The sequence below is a fragment of the Coccinella septempunctata genome, chromosome 1 (assembly GCF_907165205.1).
Source record: "Coccinella septempunctata chromosome 1, icCocSept1.1, whole genome shotgun sequence".
NCBI lineage: Eukaryota > Metazoa > Arthropoda > Insecta > Coleoptera > Coccinellidae > Coccinella > Coccinella septempunctata.
Genome location: NC_058189.1, coordinates 14,768,407 through 14,791,382, shown reverse-complemented (window position 1 = coordinate 14,791,382; position 22,976 = coordinate 14,768,407). Strand labels below are relative to the sequence as shown.

Below are 22,976 nucleotides of genomic sequence, written 5' to 3'. Positions count from 1 at the left end.
AATACACTCTTTAATTCATACAATAAATATTGCAGAATTCGTCAATGTAGGGAATTTAGGTATAGTTATTAGTTAAAATGACACGGAACACTCTACAAAATACAAGGATGTATTGATATCTAGTTAGCCTAGACCAAGTTCCATGCATAACAAAAATATTGCGTTACCATAGCAACGAACAATAACTCAATAGAAGTGTCAGTGTAAAGTATGAGGTCAAAAAAGTAAACCAAAGTTATGCTCTTAAAAGAAAGAAAGACATTGTGAAAATCGAAAAATTGTTTCGAGCCATCATCAAGTATCTGTATATAAAAGGGTTAAGAGGTAAGCAGATTTACGAAGATATGCGTAATACCCTTAGTGATTAATGTCCTTCGTATGCGACCGTGAAAAACTGGACTGCAAGCTTCAAAAGAGGTAAATTTTCTATTGAAGATGATGACCTATCGGGAAGGCCAGTTTCTGTGTCAGTCCCCGAAAATATCGATGCAGTTCATGACCGTCGAATTGGGCTAAAACGGATATCTGAAGCAGTGAATATTTCATACGAACGCGTTCATCATAAAGTTCACGTCAATTTGGACATGAGAAAAATTGCTGCAAAATGGATCCCCAAATGTTTGAATGTTGACCAAAAGCGTGCAAGGGTAGAAGCATCGCGTTCGATCTGTGCTCGATTTGAAAACGATGTAGACTTCTTAAACCGAATTGTTACTATGGATGAGACTTGGGTATATTTCTACTATCCAGAAACAAAGCAATGTCTCAAAATATAACTAACAAAATTTCAGGTGTTAATTTTGTTACGTTTGATCCAAATTCATCAATCCAAACAGGCTCACCCGAAATCTTCAAATCTCCCAATAGTGCAATGATTACTGTCAGTTGCAGAAATTCTCCGTCATCCTTGAGATTTGTCAAAATAATTTTTTCTTCCAATTCTTCATCCACAATGAAAAAATCCCTCTCTCTATTGGTTTGACGCTGTGTGAACGCGTGTAATTCATTTCGTTATATGAGAGCACAAAGGCCTACGTTCTCAACTTTCAGAAAGCATCTCCAAAAGACACGTCAGTTAAAAGAATAAAGATGAATCCTTCTCCACAACCCTTAGCGAAACAAATGTTCCTCCTTCAAAAGCCATGGCTTGCGCCTGTAGCGACTGTAATGGGAGAAGGCAGGGATCAAACGAAATATTTTCTGCTTCTACTAATGTCGAGGTAGTATAGAAAAATACCATTCGTTATTTTTTGAGGAGGCGTTCAATAGAGTCCTAATTGAAAATACTGCGAATGTGAAGTGTCAAAGAGTCTTTATGAATCGGAATGTTTTGAAGGAAACATATTAAAGGAACCATACAACGAAGGGTTGTATTCATTGAAATTTAATCCTGAAGGATTTTTTTTTGGTAATGAGTTCCATTAGCGGCGCACAGTATAATTAGAGCACATGTTTTTAGGCTCCATAATAGATATCCATATAGATAACAGAAAAATCACTAGTTCGTTTTGTGAGTGATCGTAAAAATTGTTTGCAACTGGCATCAGATGTTTATATTTCACTCGTGCTCTCGTATCAATGAGTAGGTATCATTTTGTACTTGTTAAACAATATGTTAAGTATTTTACCAATAGCGTTTTCATAATACAGAAAAAAGAGGAAGGAGAACACCGAATGAGAAGATATAAGAACACATTAACGACGAGAGACGAAAGAATATATTCCGAAAAACTTTTCGAAAGTTAGACTTGCTCGACATAATTGGCCTTCCAGCCCGTCAAAGACAAATAAATCTTGATATAATTGATGATTAAGGTCGAACAGAAGAGGAATGCTGGGAAGATGAAAATATACGTATTATCATCTGACCAGATCTCGGTTCGGATGCTGGGGAAACTTCGTAATTACATTTCGACACATATAACGAAGTGGGATTATGAATTTTCTCGCAAAATACGGAAAATCGAATCCTGTAATAATCCCCCATCATTCTGTTCGAGAATGAAGTTTGTAACATTCCGTCGGTGACGGTTCAGTATTCCCAGTTTGATAAATTCGTTAATTCATACTTTCATGGGAAGTTATTATCAACCAACGGACAGAAGGTCCATATATTATACGATGTCATTCGAGTATGCCTTTGGAAAAGCACGAACATGTACTCAATGTACAGTGCATCCTATTATGGGTGAGACAGCCAGGTTTCTGGCTTGCTATTTAAGATAGAGCCTTGCGGTTTTCACGTTCCCATACTATTTTTGTTGTGAAACTCAAGTTGACCTAATCAGATTTTGCATAACTGTTTCCGTTTATGAGATACAGGGCGAATTAGGAAATTTATACTTTTCGGACCCCTTCTTTTTCTCCGAAGTTATTAGAAATAATACTGAGCTAAAAACTACGTCTGAAACAGAATTCTGCGTAAAATCCAGTGGCATACTCAATTTTTTTTTCGGGGTATAGTATTAAAGATACGACACAAACCTATATTTTTTTAATGGAACACCCTGTATTTTGTTACTTCGTTAAATTCGTTATTTTTTCATTATGATGATTTTTTGTTAGTGGGCCATGGATTTCCCATATATAAGAAGAATCAATTCTATAATTTTCATTTGTGATTTTTATTTATAGGAGAGTAAGCGAACTAAGATAATACACTCATCACTAACAAGGTCGGTACCTACCTAAAAGCAACAAATAACTAATACAAAAAATCATAATACAAATTAGATACAGAAGAAATATCCAATAAAATATTCATCATTGATACAAATTTTCACCATTGCATAATATCTCACTAATTGAACTGTCCAAATTGCTGTCCATTTTCCTTAATACATAATTGACAAACCTTTTCAATACTCCTGAGTACATTTAATATTTTAAAAGGGCGGTTTTGTGAAAACCTGGAAACCTGCCTCTTTTGATGCACGAAGTTCTTTGGGAAATTCATGGCCCACTAAGAAAAAAAATCATCTTTATGTAATGTTTTACTGTTTTTTAGCATTTCTGAACATCCTACTTATATGATATTATGGATCATTTCAAAGGGAAAAATATAACGAATTGAACGAAGTAATAAAATACAAGGTGTTCCATTTAAAAAAATATAAGTTTGTGTCGTATCTTCAAAACCATACCCCGAAAAAAGAATTGAGTACGCCCCTGGATTCTACGCAGAATTCTGTATCAGACGTAGTTTTTAGCTCAGCATTATTCCTAATAACTTCGGAGATAAACAAGGGGTCCGAAAAGTATCAATTTCCAAAATCGCCCTGTATCTCATAAACGGAAACAGTTATGCAAAATCTGATTAGGCCAACTTGAGTTTCACAAAAAAGTAGGCTAGGAATGTGAAAACCGCAAGGATCTATCTTAAATAACAAGCGAGAAATCTGGCTGTCTCACACAAAATGGGATGCACTGAACTGTGAGAATAAGTTGAGTTCCGAAGTAAACACGAGTTTTTCGAATGAGGATCAAGGGTTTCCCATAGAAAGATTATACAGGGTGTTGACAACTTCGATGCTCACCACTATTATCTTTCAAAATATACCAGAAAGAAATTCCGTTCGTAGACAAAACAGTTTTGACTTTGCAGGTCCTCCAACATGACGTCCCTAAAATCTGAATATTTTCTTTTGTTCCAGATTTATAATGAAAATATATATGATATTCGAAAATTGCTTGAATATCTTCGTCATTTTACGAAAGATTCTCACGAGGATTCCCATGAAATTCGAAAATCCAGCAGTGTTATCGTCCTTCAATGACATTATACCATTTTTATTGAAAACTGTCTCCTTCGAACTTTTTCCTCATGACAACAATTTTGGAGTTTCCCATTGAAATCATGGCTGATGAATCTAAAAGTAACCACCTACTCAAATACATACGAAATATTGGGAACGATAATTTTTCGTGAAAAAAAAATTCTCGATTTTTTTTTTATGAAAAGCATCGAGTCAAAATATGATCCGTTTCAATTCTTCAGGAAAACATAATCTTCATTATCAAATAAATAGTTTGAATAATTCTCACCATACTAAACTCGACTAAATAGTCCAAATGTTGATAACATTTTTACTTATAGTTCTACTCCTAACATTTTGTAAAATCACATAAAAAAAACCAAGAAAGAAATAGGTACATCAATTTTCGGGTAGAAGAAATCTGTTCATCATTGAAACACTATAACAAATACAAAATGACATCTGCGAAATGCAACGATGCCATAATAAAACATTTTGATGTATTTGGCACATACCTGAATGAAACCACAGCAAAAACTACTATAATACATTGAATAAACAGGAATGTTTGAAAAAAACCGATCGATTCTAAAAGAAGAAAAATACCAGCTAAAATCACTATAATAATGGGAGAATATAAATTCAAAATGCTCTTAATTTCAAAACTTTCCTAAATGAAAAACTTATTCGATATCAATAACAAAATATTACTCGACCAAAAATGACAGAAACGTCTTTATAATAGTATTTCTCGCAATAACCAGAGAAATGTGAGGATATCCGAAGTAACAATGAAAATAAAAACGATGAATTTCAATTGATTTCCTGAATTTTTTGGAATTAACCTGTTGAATTTATGACGCAGATATAATATTATCGCAGTCATCAATCATTTTCGGTTTCAAACTTAGAATTATGAAGGACGTCCTGATTTTCGTGTAATCGATTTTGTGCGTGCCAATGAGAAGTTTTTTCAGGCCTCGAAACGTTGAATATTTGGAGTGTATCTGGGAGTTATGGAACAAAGTTAGTTTTTCGAATCTGTAGAATACTTTGACAACTTATTCCCAATGATTCATTTGCTTTATAAATAGCAATATATATACATGAATTATCAATCTAGAAAATATAGATATACATGGATTCGATCTATTGTTCCATGTTAATACCGAGAAATACAATTATGCAATAAGCCATCGCATGTGTTTTCATTTATAATTCACAGAATATTATATCGTCACACGTAAAAGCGACGGCATAATAGAGATTTTTTGAGTTTGTAAATCAATGGCCTTGAAATTCTGTCCCCTATTTTCTCATATAATTTTTCGACTTCATTTCATTTCGGACTGCGAAAGCGTCCTTTTTCATTGAATTCAAAAAACCAATTATTCACGGTAGAGACAACATATTATAACGGTAATTTTACCAAAGAAATATTAGGCGATTTAAAGCTTGTTACCGGTTACTTGTGGTTATGTCATCTGGAGTTGTATTTCAGAGTGCCACCGATTTTGGAGGTTTCCTCCATAGACTTATTATTATTAATATGTCTATGGTTTCCTCCTTTTAAGCGGAAACGTTGAAAGAATATCATGCATTCATGACATTGTATCCAGTTTTCAGTGAATGGGTGGTCTGTTATGTTATTTTTTCTACAAGCGTGCGCGTTCAACCTTTTTCCCGCACGCATTCCAAGTTGCAAAGAGTCACTTTCCCAAAAGGTGCGGGAAAAACGCCTGCTATTTCTTTCCCGCACGCATTTGCGTGTAGTAGTAAATTGAATTCTATCATGTTTCTATGCACAGAACGTCAACGATGAGAAACCCATAGTAATGACATGCAGAATTACGTCTGTCATTATATATGAATTAATCAAATGAGATATGATCTGTTTCGTGAAATGGATACATTTATATATTTCAAGCGATTGTAGAAAAAATATTGTTCCTAACTCTTGCGGAAAGTGTCTTTCCCGCACTCAACTGCTTACCCGAACTCTGCTTCGCATCGTTCGGCAGTTTTGTGCGGGCAAGTATCACTTTCCGCACTTGATAGGAAAATAAATATTTCCAAACTCAAAATGGGGAGGACAAACATTTTGTCGTTTGTCCTTTTACACACTATATCAATGACTTGATATCTGAATAGTTACATACTATAGTATTTCGAAGCATTTGTACCAATATAACGATATGTTTTCGGGCATAATATGAGTAATTTCTTAAATTTTTAGTGCGTTTTATAAATGATTAACTGGTTTCATAATCAGTTCTGAAGTCCATTCCTTTAGATTCAATTCGAGTATGTCTGAAGTAGGCTTTAAACTCGGCTTTAAAATCGAAGAGACTTCAAAATAGATAATGAAATAGGCTGTAACTTGGAAAATGAAAAACACTGATCAACTGTGTATACAGGGTGAGTCTTTGACTCGTACAAATATTTTAATAGTAGATTCTTGAGGACAAAAGAAACACTTTTTTCCTATACCATTTTTTTCGATTTAGCTCTGATAAAAAGATAAAGCATTTCAAATCTTCCTAATGACCTGTGGCCGAGGCTGTGGCACCACTGGAAAAACAAAATTACCTTCAGAATAACTAGCTAAATATGTGACACTACACATCTGTGGATCTTTCAAACAGAGTTGTATTCAGCTGAAGTACCTAATTTTGCAAATTTGACAGATAATTTTTTTGAATATCAAATAACGAAGCATTATACGAGAAAATATGAAGAATACTTTTATGTCACAAAACTTTCAAACATTTATCAGATAGGCGTCCAACTTAGTTTCAAGAATTGGGTTTTTTTAATTTTTGGTACTTCCAGGATAGCTACGTAATGGTCATAATGAGAGAACTGGAAGACGTGGGTGATATCTTGTGTCCGAAAAAGATTAATCAAATAAATGAAAAACTTTATTCCGAAATTTATTTCATTCGATAAAACCGTTTGTGAGATAGAACCAAAAATAATATTTATTTATCGTTATTCAACAGCTTGTATCTTTTAAACCAAGCCGATACGGAAAAAAATTCAAAGAAAAAAAAAGATTCTTTTGACCTCAAGAATCTACCATTGAAATATTTGTACGAGTTAAAGACTCACCCTGTATATACAACAACATAAAAGCTGTAACAAATTTTCGTTGCTAAACACATTGAGGTCGATGATGTCTGCTGTTTTCAAGGCTGTTTTATTATTGTCGGATATATATGAATTTATACCTTAAGTGTATCGGAAAGAAATTTGTTGTAACAAAAATTTTCGGGTATGAAGATTTGGTCAAAATTCAACTCGCTTTTTCAAATACAATTTAGATTTGAGTCTTTAATGTTTTGAGAAGACTATATGAATGAGACTATGAAAGACTTTCAAAATTATAGACTTTTGAATTCAGAGTTCCTGGAAGTATTTACACTTCGATCTACAAAACGCACAGATGAAGAAAATTTTTTCTTGACATCTACAGGGTGGGCTTTTTAAAACGAAACAAACGAGATAACGGGTGGAATGAATTTATTTCGAAAAAATGCTCGGACAAGTCGATTTTTATTACGAGGGGGACAACATTTAAGGTCAAATTCACAACTATATCGCTTCAACCATTAGTGTTAGAACAACAACCCCTAAATTTTCAATAAGGAAGATGGGGTAAATTTCACCTCATTTAGAAGGTCTTTTCATTCTGAGTTCAGCATATTGGTTTTTTCTACATTTGATTCTTGAAATATTGACATTTGAATTTGAAACAACGATGGTATTGTCGTCAAGCAAGCTGTCTGAATCAAGCGAATTTATTCATTTATTTTGTAGATTTGATGAAACTCCATAACTGCCATACACCAGACATCAAAATAATGTTCATTTCTCTTATCAACAATGAAAAATAAAGGAATAATTTCAATTATTTCTGCCAACGAATAACCATTTTCACCTTAATGGTTGAAGAAAGTAAGAACCAATAATAATTATTTTGTTGTCTAATGTTGACAATTAACGGTTACCATCGTAACCAAAGAATTAATTAGTCAAATAATTGATGATTTCACATAGCATGGTTAGCGGAATGACTGGTACTATACGAAATTCAAAATTGAATATCTCGAAAACGAATGAATTAAATGAGAAAAAAATTGATACGCTGAATTCAGCATAAAAAGGCCTTTCAAACGAGGTATCACTCACCCTATCTTTCCTATTCAAAATTTGGCGGTTGGTGTTCTAACACTAAGGGTTGAAGCGATATAATTGTGAATTTGACCTTAAAAGTGGTCCCCCTCGAAAAAAAATTGACGTGTCCGAGCATTTTTTCGAAATAAATTTATTCCGCCCGTTATCTCGTCTGTTTCGTTTTAAAAAGCCCGCCCTGTATTTTATTTAGCGCGACAATAGTGTTGAAACAGCCCTAACAAATATAATCATGGGATTTCTAACGGTGTGAGAAAGAAATGAGTAATGGGAACTCGATTGACTTGATGAATAAAAATTATATGTAATGCGAGAAGAACACTGCAAACAATCGAGTAAGCCATGAATGAAATATTTTAAGTAATTGTTTTGATGTGATGTATTCCGTTCGATCGAAGATTATTTGTAGCAATAAGCAAACATAAAACATTATACATTTCTATCAAGAAGAGGGCACTTCGACTGATATTATTTTCATCCATATCTCAAAGTCTGGAGCTGTATTCCTCTGAGGAATAGCATCGAGAAAGCAAGATGCTGTACGCGATAAGAGGATGTCGGTTTTATTAGGGTCTACCTCGATAATCCCAGAACGCTTTCAGTTGATCGAAGGAGAAATGCGAAACGGGCATGCTTAAAACTGAAAAAGAACTTACCACTGGAGAACACCTGGCCAGTAGAGAGGAGCAGTATGAAAGCTGACAGTAAGGATGTCCCTCCGTAAGACGGAACTCCGAGCCTTGTCATCGTAACCTGTATCAAATAAAAGAAAAAGATTATAGCAAACCCTTTTTCTCCTCCTCCATTAGCTCGCAGAAGACTCGCTTATCACAGAACACAAAATTTCATTTTAATACACTCATCGGAAAACACTTTTATTTAAGAAAGTTCGCACGATCTTTCATTTATGAATCATTCCTATTTATACACCTTAGCTATGGAAGAAAATTGATTTAGAGGGAACGAAATTTTTTTTAAATTCGATTGCCCCTTGTTGTGCACTGTATCATCATCAAATCTTCCTTAGGATCATTATAAGACGCCGGTCGAATCTTTCTATCACAGTATGTTATTCCTTTGGATAAATCACTCCAGTTCTTTGTATCGACGGTGGCCTGAACTCATCCGAGCATTTCTTCCGTTCCGCAAAAATATTCCGATTTTCGTTCACGTCATTTTCGAGAAAACCCCGCTTTTCGAAAGTCCGGAAAAGATCGCGCGATACAGGGTGTTATCTGGCGTAGATCGTAGCGTTCCTGCGAAAAGCGAAGCCGCAACTGGAGAGCGTCGAGGCGCGTGCCGAGGCTGAACGTTCGGCGTCGGGACGTCAGCGCAAGGGGTTGGTGCGATGCGCCCACGACGGCGACTTACCTAGTGGAGCGTGCACATGGACTCTTCGGATGATGACAGAGTGAAATTTTTCGTTATGTTTGGAAATAGTTGGAAGGGAAGTATCGCGAGGAATGGTTGTGTATGGCCAGAGCGGGCTCAAATTGGCGCGTTGTCACGTCGTTTTAAGATAAACTGATGATATCGGGACGATTACGTTTCGTGCACCAATTAGCAGGATACAGATTGTCGATACTGGTGAGTTTTATTCGTATTTCTTCTCAGTGAACATTTTTTTTTATATTATTTGAATTTTCTTGGGGATAAAAAGTTGAAATCCAACTTGGTAGTCAAGTTTCGGAATTAATCTTCGACACCGTTCGTTAGCCGTCTCCAGACATGTAATGAATTTGTTCATCGCCTTTCTAATATGTTCAGGGTGATTGTTTATATTTTACAGAAAAGCTATCTCAGTTAATATTGGTCGTACGAAAACGTTTAAGTAGGCAAATTTGTAGTATTTTTTATGGGCCCTAGGAATACAGTACTAGACTCCATTCACAATTATTTAAGCAGTCGGTTGGGCATGAAATAGTTTTCTCAAGTTTTTGTAACTAGAACGCAGTAAGGTTGGCACTCATGAAATGCCTTGCCACAGCTAATATCAATTTTTATTACGAAAATGCCGAAAGTGATTGAAAAAAGAGACAGGGTTTCAGGAAATACTATTTAGAATTCAGGTCCGCTCATTCAAATAGTTATACCCTGATATTCTAAAATCCACAATACGTCAGACGGTAGCGAATATATTCAATGTAAGAGAATTTATATAATGTTTCATCTGAATCTAAACGACTTATATTTCAGCTGAATATTTCCACAATCAGAAAGATTGTGAATGAAGAGGATGACAAAGAATTTCCTTCTATTGGGAGACCCAAAAAGTGGTGGCATTTAAGAATTTTACTTTTGAGTGAATTAATGCGAAAATTTTACTACAGGATTTTCGATTAATGACATCGCAGAATAAGTTCCCGAAAATTGATTCTATTTTCATTTGACTTGTCCTATATACATTGTAATTGTCTAAAGGTACCAATAAATACCTAATTATTATTATTATATCAATATATTAAGATGAACAGCCACAAATACGGGCCAGTTGTCCTGTTAATTGTTTATTCATGTGAAATTTTTGTTCAAAGGTGAAGTTATTTTGACTGGAAAATTCCTTTAATTGCTTTTACTTATATTGACGCAAGATGATTTTTGTTGAAGAATTTAACATTCTTGTAATTACTGTTAATTCCTTCGGAAGATACCCATTTCCAACCACTGCATCATATGCATTTCATCTCCGGGTTGATATTTTTGAAATCTACAACTGATGTAACGTATTCAAACTTCAGCCAAAGAAGATAAGGAACATTAACTCTCCTGAAGCTTGTGCATATTATGACATTATAATTATCTCTTGTATTTTCCATAAAAATAACTGGATCTGGTATGCCTTCAATCAATTTGTATAAACTTCCATTATGTTCGTCACATATTTTCCGAAGAGATTCGACATTGTGATTAAATACGTAATAACTTTTACGTAGAACGGGCAGCATAGCGTTGATTTAAAACCAAAAAATGTTTTGACAAGCTTCATAACCCCACATTCTCGTACTATACAGAGTGAAATGTGTCAAATTTCCACGGCCAACCGAGTGCTAAAATTAAAGTGAATGGAGTAAGGGAAATGCATAAAAGCATCGTAAACCTAAAAATTTTATGTGAACTCTTATTTTTTAAATGATACACCCCGTATTTTATTTTCCTAATCGGTAAAGCTCTTTCTAGTGATTTCAAATATATATACTTTATTGAGGTTACCTCTGGCAGTTTTCTGAAAATATGGATATTTTCGTCTACATCTAAGGCAGCTGTGGAACGCCACACGACAACGATGCGCTTTCTTTATATCAAACGAACCGTGGAAAATGAAACATCTGTTATTTATTCTATTTATTTATTAACAAAAAGTTGAATTAAGTGTTCGAAATGCCCCTCACTTACTTCTACCCCCAATCGATATTTTTTCATCAAGTTTTCGAGGGTTTTCCTTATCATTTCTGGATTATTGAGGTTACCAATTTCTTTCTCTAGTTTGGTTGTAATGTGTTCAATATTTTGCGGCGGGCCATATACACTTTAGATTTCAAATATCCCCATAAAATAGTGTCCTAAGGGGTTAAGTCGGGACTGTTAGTAGGCCATAGAATGGTCCCGTTCCCAACAATCCACATATCGTAACTTTTCATTCTCGACTGGCGTCCTACAGCTGCCTTAGATTTAGACGAAAAAACCTATATTTTTAAAAAACTGCCGAAAATAACTTCGATAAAGTATATATATATATTTAAAACCAGAAGAAAGAGCTTTACCGATTTGGAAAATAAAATACAGGGTGTACCACTTGAAAAATGAGAGTTCACATAAAATTTTTAGGTTCACGATGCTTTTTGTAACATTTCCTGTTATTGAATTCTTAGTGCCCATAAAAAATACTACAAATTTGCCCATTTAAACGTTTTCGTACGAACAATATTGACTGATATAGCTATTGCGTAAAATATAAACCTAGTACTATACAACTTTATTTGCCCAATACTGAGTAATATTACCGAGTCCGTTTGCTGATTGTCTCCTTTTAGCAGCATATAGTGACACACAGGGTGTTTTACGAGTGGTTGGCCATAGGCTAGTGGCGAATGTAGCTCATTTAGGCCTTTCAGTAAAGTTCCTTCTTTTGTACTTCAGGCCACCCAGAAAATACTGGGTGATTTATGGATTTCAGCCTAACTTTCTGATATCTATAACTTGTTCACATTCAATAACACTTCCAGATGGCACATGCAATTCAAAGATTACCACGGCAGTCCTAAAGTGTCAGAAGTTTTTTGAATTTCTTCCCCGTTTTTTCAATTTTCTACCGAATAACCACTGGTTTATCTATGGGAGATGATTCCCAATATAAGGGTCCTGTAGCGTTCTTCGAACAACTGAAGAATAGAAGAATCATCACTTGGAAGACTGGACCTGGTCGAAAGACCCTCCCAGTCAAAAGCAAGATTTGGCTATTATTTATATTTAATTTGAGTACTGAAGGCATTTCTAACGACGAGGGTGATCCTCCACCAAGACCAGCAGAAGATTTTTTGATGCAGAGATGATATTCCTCCCAATGCAATTGAAAAACAAGTTATGTACCTATGATTATTTATTTTATTCTTCAGTCATCATCAAGTCTTAGAATGAGTTTGGATGAAGGCTTTATTATTCATTTTTTTCTCGTTTTCTGCTCTGTTTCTTTGTTTCAGATATTATTTCGAAATGGAAAGAGGATAAAGAAATTTTCATGTCAATGGAAAGGAAGCCCTTCAGTATTAAAATCTTATTCTGTAAACAAATTTGACATCACTACACTACTCACGGGGAGACAGGGTTTTTTTACTGAGGTTTTTCCCTAAGCTCTTGTATCATACTCCAAATTGTATGGTACCTCGTTACACTAACCTTTGCTGAAACTCATACATATGCTATACTGTTTGATAACTGAAAATGTATTGCTGACATTCAAAAGAATATATATATATATTGAAATTTATCTTTCAAATATCGAAATCTGTATTTTTTGGTTGAAATCAGTTGAAAAGCTTTCGTTTTCAGAATTGAAATAAGTAAATTTTTTTCAATAAAATTTTCACTTCGCATGCATACTTGTTGCAAAACAGAAAAAAAAAAACGAAAAAAATTATATTTCATGTTATTTTTTGCTTTCAATTATTCAACTATAGAACCGAGTATAGAGCTTAAAACGGATTACACGATTTTCACAAAATGAGATTTTAAACCACAACCCGTGTTTTGCAATAGGTGAAGGTGAAGACCTTTTTACCTTTACCCACCTGAAGATGATATTGTGATGGCACGTGTATTGGTTTAAAAACTAATTTTGGGAAAATCGTATAATCTGTTTCAAGTTCAATTATGGATTTTCATCAATTACCAGTCAAATCAATCAAATATTCAGTTATAAATGAATAAAAATTAAATTAACAACTTCCACAAAAGATTTTGATAATTCAACAACATTTGTTTCTCTAACACTGTAGCTTCATCAGGTTATTACAAAAAAAAAAAGAAGGTAAAATACTGAATTGGGATGAGGAGACCCATCTATGTCGATTTGTGCGTTTAAAAGAAATTTCCTAGAGTAATATGTTGATTTGGAGTGCTTCCAAGACTGTTTGTGTTCTACTTTTACTTTGACAGAGGAGAACTTCAAATTCATGTTTGAAATCATGTCCAGACTCCTTCAGGTGTTCCGCATATTCTGAAAGCGTGTTATCATATGATATAACTCCTTTGATGTTATTTAATACATTTCAGTTAATCCAATATGATGTGATATATTTATAGGATGTATTATCGATCATTGTTGGATATGCCGTATGGCACATGCAGTGCAGTTACTCTTAACTGTACACATTGTTTGTTTGTTTGTTTAACAATAAATTATTAATCATATTTGGGTTGCAGCCATTATTGAGTGCTATTCGTTGAATATTATTAAATTTTTTATTGAAATTCTTATGACTCATCATAGGCACGTTGATCAATCTATGGATCATACTATGACAAGCAATCATTTTTTGTTGGAAAGGATAATTTGATGTTGCTTGAATGGTTGGTTTGTGGTAAATACTCAAATTATGTAAATTATTGTGTTTTAAAATTGTAAGATCGACAAAATTAATGCTACCTTTCAAATTGGAGGACGACAATTCCGTATAATTTTTGCTCCGATAATGCGAGCTTGTCATGAACAAGCGTAGAAAAAAGTTGAAAACATCTGAATGCAACTGTAGGCCGGTTTCGGGAGGATTGTCTCTCGTCATTACAGTGTTGTGATGGATATTGTAACCGGAGGGTACTGTGTACCCCATTTCCATATTATGCTATAATTCTTTTCTTTTCCTAGTGTAAATTTTATTGATAGATTAATTTCGCTGATGAACTCTATAAAAACGAACAGTTGCAGATAAGTAAATATTTCCTTTATTGGTATCGATATGTGGCTGATATCATCTGTTGTTTGTCTTGAAACAACATACATGCAACGGAACACTTTCATAAAGTTTTTCAACAAAATTCATCCATCAATGAAATTTAAAATCGAAGAAGAAAAGGAGAGCATAAATTTTCCCGATCTCACAATTTCAAAAAACAATAATTGAGATAATTTCAGTATTTACAACAAACCAACTTATTCAGACATAATTATTCATGCAACATCAAACCATCCTTTCTAACAAAAAATGGTCCTTTTAATAGATTTATCCATATATTAGGTCATGAGAATTTCGATAATAATAATAATTTGATTGAACGAATAGGAGTCATTTATAGGTACAACCCAAATATGATAAATAATTTGTTGTTGAACAAACAAAGAAAGTGTGCAGTTAGTCTGGCATATCCAACAACGATCGATAAATATACCACATTAAGTTACATAAATAGCTTATCAGAAGAAATAACTAAGTATTTCAGAAAGAATTTCAATTTTAAAGTAACTTTTAGAACAATTGATAACTTGGAAGATATTATCAAAAACAATAAACACAAATCAATAAAATAAAATAAATCTGGTGTCTTTAAGTTGACTTGCAATGATTGCTTATTGGTATTCATGTTATTGGAGAAACAGAAGATCATTGAGAAACGTATAAAGTTCTTCATTGTGAAAGTAAAAGTAGGAGACTAACACTGTTGGAAGCACTTGAAACCAACAGTTTCAATTATTGTAGGAAAATTGTTTTGAACGAACAAACCGATATATGTCTCCTCTCTTGAATATCCTACGCGATTTTGGAAATTCCATCGTCCTACCCCAATTTACTCTTTTACCTATACTTTGTACAATCCATCTGCCTATAGAGTGCGCGTCAAAATTATGGAACAAATTCATTTTCTCAGAAGAAAAATATTTGGCAACAGAATCCTGAAACAGGTCAATTCTTGTTTCACATTTACTACATTTTTATGCATTTTTGAAAGATTTTTGTTACACCCTGTGCCATCCCAATCAACCCTCTGAATTTTTTAATAGGGAAAGTGGGTCATGTGGTACTTTTTTGGCAAGGTCTTTGTATCTTCTTCACAGGCGTGCAGAAATTTTCAAGAAAAATTTTTTTTTTTGTAAAATTAGTTCAAAGACGTTTTTAGTATGTGCTCTTTGTCATGGCTCATTTACTTTGAGACGATGGTACCTGATGATATTCGTCATCGAATGAAAGTCGACCATTGTTCATGCACAACTTTCAACCCCTACGAACCCTATAATGGAGAAAAAAATGGAGTGACATTGGAAATTTATTTCGGCATTGAAGTACCACCCGGAGAATCATTGTGCATTACAAGATAAGTTAAATTAAATGTTCAAAATGACCACCATCGTTCTGGATGCAATAATCAAAGCGCTTGGGGTTGAAAGTTGTGCATGAACAAAACTGTAACTGCGGACTATAATTCGGTGACAAATTTCATCAAGTACCATCGTATCAAAGTAAATGGGCCCTGAAAAAGTGCACATACTGAACTTTGAACTAACTAATTTGAAAAAAAAAATTCTTGAAAATTTCTGCAAGCCTGTGAGGAAGATACAATGACCTTGCTAAAAAAGTACCACATGATCCACTTTCCACACTCAAAAAAATTTGAGGGTCGATGAGGATGTCACAGGGTGCAACAAAAATCTTTCAAAAATGCATAAAAATTTGGTAAAATCGAAACAAAAATTGACCAGTTTCAGGATTTTGTTGCCAAATATTTTTCATTTTTTTAAAATTTGTTCCATAATTTTGACGAGCAGTGTATATTTGAGGGTTGATGTTCGAGGAATATTATTTTTTGTAATAACCTGATCAAACTATAGTGTTAGCGAAACAATTGTTGTTAAATTATTGAAATATTTTGTGGAGTTGTTAATTTAATTTTTATTCAATTCCAAATCAAATTCCATCAAGTACCTAAAGCCGAATCTGTCAAATATTTAGTTATAAAATTCTCATTGCCAACAGCTAACTGCCGATGTTTTGGATACCAAAAGCCCATCACTTTTTCTTCTTGAATCATCCACGCAACAAGTGTTCAAGCACGTTGCATTGAAAATATATTTGAAAAAATGCATTATTGAACTATGAATTCTTTCGAGATTCACAAATAAATGACGGTACGCACTATTTCGAAAAATGTATCATTCCGTAAGTGGGATTCCTTTACAATATGAAAAAGTTCGTATTGCTCAGAGAATATGCATTTTGTCACACTGAATATTTATTATGTGAATTGAATTCGTAGAAGGGTATCACACATAATTAGCAGATCAGAGGTTGCTGTATATTTCCTTCGACAATCTATTTCACACAAAAAATATAATTGACAGCTTTTCATAAACTTCGAAAAACATACCTTATTTTTTATTATAACAGAGATTATCTCGCACAGCGGAAAAAGGTTTCTTTATCCCATCGAATTTTCCCTGAAAAGATTCACAAAGCCTGCAAGCTAGAAAGCCATTCCGAACTTGCAGCGCACTTACAGTCCATGTAAACATGACAATATAAACGAACAAGTTAACTTTCTTGCTTGTCCTTCCACAGGCAATTGTGACTACGCTGTGGAAAATTCGGAGTGAAAAGTTTTTTCACCTCTATTGTGGGTTTTCATTTTTTTGCGACAGCATTTTCTCGTCAACTTAATACAAAAATATATAAATTGCTGATTGAGAAATTATTGATAGTCATAGTTTTCATAAAAAAAGGTGCTTTCCCGAATGTTACAGATTGAAACATTTTTTCGCTTCCAATTTATAAAGCTAAAGGTCAGTATCAATTTGTTACAAATTCCAGTATCGTATCAAACCCTAGGAATTTTTCGATCAAGCTGTGTACAGATATGTAACAAATCTTCGTATCTCTACTTTGAGTTTTTATGAAATCCAGTATCTGCGAGGGCTTCAAGGGCGTTTTTTTTTCTTCAAATCCTACAGAGCCAGATTTAGAAGGAACTTGAGTATTATTTTATCGTTGGTTTATCTATGCGGTGTTCTCGGTCTTTTATTGCCAAGTATGTATAAGAGTTCTTATCCTTTACACCGCTATGGCCATTTAGACGTTTATGGAAATCTAATCATTATTTTGTACTGAAAATTTGCAGATTGAGCAAATAATGAATTGATAATGAACTTTCTCCCCAAGAAATTTACGAACCTCTGCAACTTCCGTTTATACCGGAAAGAGATTTCTACTTTCTTATTTCAAATGGCACGCCCAGTATATCTTTTTATCGTCAGATAGCTGATTAAATGGAAATTTCAACACTGTGCCATACCTTGTGGAAATACTCAATGGCTTATGAGTTTCTTATGGGGAAATGGTAAAAACTGGAGGTCAACTTATTATTTCAAGTTTTTCCTTGATAACTCGAAGGTATAGGGTATATTTGTAACGCCCCTCTTTTTTTACGTAGGATCTTACGAATCTTGCGAATATAAACTGGATGTTCCATTGGAAATGAGAAAGTATGTTTTCTGTATATCACGAAGTTGTAGAGGTCTGAAATTATTTCAAGAAGAAAGTCCATGGTCCAAAACCCCAACATTCAAATTTTCAGCAGAAAATATGATGAAACCCTCGAAGACTGTCAAATTGACGTCAATATAAACCCACCATCATACAGGACATTACTTAACTTTTAATAAAAAACAACTATCCTCTACCACAAATAAAGAAGATAATAAAACATCGCACACACAAATTATATAACACCGAAAATTCAACAGATAAAAAAGAAGAACCAATCACATTCATACCAATACCATACGTACCTTCTCTATCTGAAAAAATAGAAAACATCTTGAAACCCTACAGCAACGTAAAAATTGCGCACAAACCACACATTCAAATTAAACAACTATATAGCAAATTAAAATCGCCAACACCATTAACAGAAACATCTCATGTGGTATATAAGATCAATTGCAATAATTGTGAGGGTGTATACATAGGACAGACGGAACAAAAACTGAAAGACAGACTGAAAGGACACAAGTACTCCAAAAAACGAACAGCACTTTACAAGCACAAAACCGAGAATGGACATACATTCAATTATGACGAGACTGTAGTGTTGGACCGAGAAACAAATAAGAAATCTTGAGAAATTCTCGAAATGATTCACATAAAACAAAATGAAAAATCCATTAATGACAGATCAGACATTAGATACCTTCACAACATCTACTCCACTATTTTGAACAGTCTCAAATAAGCCGACCAACGAGAACAAACAAGAAGAAGAAATCATTATTGACGTGACAACTCCAGAATCATTTAAAATCATAACCCCAATGACATCCAACAAATAAGTTGGGAAATATCTTAAAATAAATTATTTCGAAGGTAATAAAAGAATTAGATCTCTATCCAACAAAGTCTTTAGAATTTTATAATACTTATAAATTGTTTGTTTGTTTTTGTTGTTTTTACATTGTGTATATTGTTTTTTACAGGCTAGAAAAAGGGTACTGCCCGAAACGTCGCCAATCACTATTATATTTTGAATAACATTAAACCCTGATAATCAAATACTGTTATTCTTTCATATAAAATAACAACATACTCTACAAGTATTTTGTAATGATTGAAAATAGTCACTCAGCTAGCTTATAGAACAGAAACTTGAGAAGGTGGTCAGACCTTATTTTAGTGAAACGCGGTGGGTCAATACTACACAGAAGTTGCTGCCTTAACGATGTCGTTTGAAGAGATTTGTAAGGGCTAAAATGCATTTACTGCTCAAATATCATATATTATTTGAGAATAAAATAGTCAGAACACACATCAATTGAACAGGGCCAGTCAGCAGTCACCCCAAGGAACGGATATTGTAAATAAAAAAAAAATAAATAAAATAAAATGTAAAACATAAATCAAAGAGCGCCGCCGCCAGTTCTTCCACCACCTGATCTTGAGAGTGACATCTAAAATTTGGCCTAAGTTTGATCAGCTATAATTTCGCTATTAGATATTATGCCGATTTTGAATTGTTTAGCCAGAGGTGGAAAGCTCTATCCTTTTTCTGGGCGTCATTGGCACAGGGTATTCTTTCTTCATTACTAACTTGTTGTACAGGGTGTGAATGTGGGGCAACAAAAAATTTTCCTTTTGTTTTGGCGAAGATTTTGGAAATGGTGGGGGGAATTACAGAGTCTTTTTTGATCTTGTCAGTTACAGTCAGACAAGCAAAAAATTGACTTTTCTCACTTTTTCAACCTACTAAACAAGTTCTCAAGTTCGTAAGCTAGGTACTAAATATTATTCTTGTACTCAATGTGGATGATTTTTTATATAGTGAAATTCATTCTGCTGGGTGTGAATTCATTCTGCTTTACGTAACTCATTCACTGAAAATAATTCCAGCGATCCTTTCGAAATTTTTATTTGTGAACAAATTAGGTACATACAGAATGAGAACCTTCCACATAAATTCCTCAACAATATTAAATTCCTGTGCTTTTTCAAGGAGTTATCAAACCGAAGGGGAACTGCCCTGATATTCGGAACAATCCCACAGAATACAATGGGAAAAAATTCGGAGGAATCATTGGCAATTACCCTTGTGGAACGAAAAACAAAATTGTACGTTCCAAACAGGGGTTACGTGTAATTCGGCATCAAGCCTCGCCGGCGGAGGGAAAAAGAATTCTCGAACACAAAGAAATTGAGTTCTTCTCCTTTCCAACTCCGCCGCTAAAAGACTCTACTAAATTTGACATAAATTGGATTTCTGACACATTAAATACGAGACATAAAGATGCGTATCTGGGATATATTTCGGGCGAAGACAAGGGTAAGGGATGGGGAGTGTAGAGGGTAGATTAGGAGCAATAATGGAAAACCAATCTAGTCAAATGTAATGGCCGTTTGAGGATATAAAACGATTCTGTTCAGGCATCATCTGAGACAGTCTCCCATTAGATGGCCAATAACAGGGGAAAAGTATCCTTGGGGTGGATACATACGAGTAATGAAACAAACGGTCTCAAAAAATTCGAAATAGAAACTACTACAAAAAGCTCTCATATTATCACGAAAAACTAGTGGTTGTCATGGAATTTGAAAAATGAAAAAGAATGGGAATTCCAAATAAGTGATATGCCCCCTGGCGTCAATTTTTGTAAATAAAAAGTTAATGCACGTTTGTTTGTTTACATCGAGGAACGGTGAATGTTTTTGGTGTTTCAATGAGAATTTTCATAAAAAATATATCTTAATCTATTGAATATATCTCGTGACAATGGGGAAAGCTTAATGAAGTTTTCATAATTTGAATCCTTTGAGCAAATCTCCTATTACGACTTTCTTGTTAAGATGTCAGTTTTTCCTATTTTCCACGATGAAATGAACGTTTAGTCAAAATGTTTAAGGATATATGTATCTCATCCTTACCTATAGCACGATATAGTTTTTGTACAGGGTGGGCAAATTTCGATGTTTTAGCACTACAACTTTTAAACCAGTGGAGATAGATAAAATCTGATACCCCATTCTCTTTCTCTTTTTCTGAGAAACTAACAAGAGTAGTAGTCATTTTTGGCCACCTTCTTTTGTTTTCGAGTTATAAGCGAAAATTGGAATAATGGCGATTTCGAAATGAATTTATATCTCCACTAATACTGATGATAGAGCTTTTAAACTAAAACATTATACAGGCACTTTTTCAAGTGGAATCCAGTGGCGTGCTTGCCTTTTTAGCAGGATTTTTAATTACGAAGCTATGACCAAGAGTTATGTTTTTTTAAACGGGAACACTAGATTTCTGTGCAATTTTTGGAAAGCTTAATTTTTACTGATTTCAAAAATATATAACATCATATGGTTTATATCAATATAAATAATAGAAAATGGTCAAAAACCTTTTTTCTCAATATTTCTATGGTTTCAACTTTTGGGGAGCACAGAAAAATAGAGCTTCTTATAACAAGAGCAGTCTCCTTCCGGCAATGTCATTCTTTCTATGCTTTTTACCAATTTTCACGAAATTTGAATCTTGGAGAAATTGAGTAAGAAGCATAGAAATGAAAGGACTAATAGAAGGAGACTGTGGTATTCATAAGATGCTACATTTTTCTATTCTCATCAAAAGTAGAAACCATAGAAATATTGAGAAAAAAGGTTTTTGACCATTTTCTATTATTTATGTTGATAGAAACCATATGATAATATATATTTTTGAAATCAGTAAAAATTAAGCTTTCAAAAAATTGAACAGAAATCTAGTATTCCCATTTAAAAAAACATAACTTTGGGTCATAGCTTCGTAATTAAAAATTCTGCTAAAAAGGCAAGCACGCCACTGGATTCTACTCAAAAAAGTGCCTGTATAATGTTTTAATTTCAGAGCTCTATCATCAGTATTAGTGGATATATAAATTCATTTCGAAATCGCCATTTTTCCACTTTCGCTTATAACTCGAAAACAAAAGAAGTTGGCCAAAAATTACTTCTACTCTAGTTAGTTTCTCAGAAAAAGAGAACGAGACTGGGGTATCAGATTTTGTCTATCTCCACTGGTTTAAAAGTTGTAGTGCTAAAACATCCAAATTTGCCCACCCTGTACATTTCAAATTGGTTACGAAGAACAGAAGGTGAATTAACTAATCTGCATATATAACCTCAAAATGAAAGGATTTACACAAAAAACAAATCTGTATCAACTTGGACAAGTTTTCTTAGCATCAATGTTGCATATTTAGCCATTGTATAATGGAGAAGGAGAGATATCATAGTTGTGGCTCTCCATATAATCACTTCCTTAATATTATGATCGTGTAAAGAGACTAGAAGTTCGGATTCAAAAAATATTGCTCTGTTGCATCAGCTGATTCAGAACATACTAATTAGTCGGAATGTTTTTCATAAATACTAATACTTCATGACATTTATTGACCTGAAATTGATAATAATTCACTCTTTAAACCATTTTTCGACAAACAATCTTCAAAATTGAGAAAAACAACTATAAACTGAGAAAAAAGGATTTATCTGACGAAAATCTCAATATTCCCTTCAAAAATGACAATAACCGCATTAACTTTTTACTTCGAACTGTCATCACCATGTCGCTGCGATCTATATTTGACAGTGAACTCTAAAAGTCATTTAGAGTTCACTGATATTTGAATACAGTGACTCTAATAGTTGGGGAGCCGAAGAGGGAAATTCGGGATTTACTGGAGCATGTCCGATTAAAATAAGGGGACATACCTGTACCAAAAATTAAACCTCTATATAGGGGGAATTGTCTATGACAGCCTGTCAAAATATAAAAAAAACGATCCTTGTACATACTCGAGCGTGTCAGATTAAGATATATATGTGGTTGAAAAGTATATATTCTCTTAATCTGACAATTTAAACGTGTCGAAAATGTGAGGGAGGGAGCCAAAGTTGCGAAAAAAACGTCACGTGTACATTCTCCAGCGCGGTGGCGTTTTTCTTATTTTGAAGCTAATGATTCAAGAATATCGGAAAAAATATAACCTGACAGTTTTAGCAAGTCGAAACAATACAAATTGGCCAT

At 33.9% G+C, this 22,976-nt stretch overlaps 1 protein-coding gene across 1 annotated transcript in view; it reads right to left on the bottom strand.

The window, feature by feature from the left end:
- Positions 1 to 22,976, bottom strand: part of LOC123308867 (tyrosine-protein phosphatase Lar-like) — a 634,169-nt gene that overhangs the window by 281,223 nt on the left and 329,970 nt on the right. The window contains exon 4 of the mRNA XM_044891689.1: positions 8,606 to 8,702. Coding sequence (XP_044747624.1) covers positions 8,606 to 8,696 — 91 coding nt within the window. The 5' untranslated portion in view covers positions 8,697 to 8,702. The remainder of the gene's footprint in view (positions 1 to 8,605; positions 8,703 to 22,976) is intronic.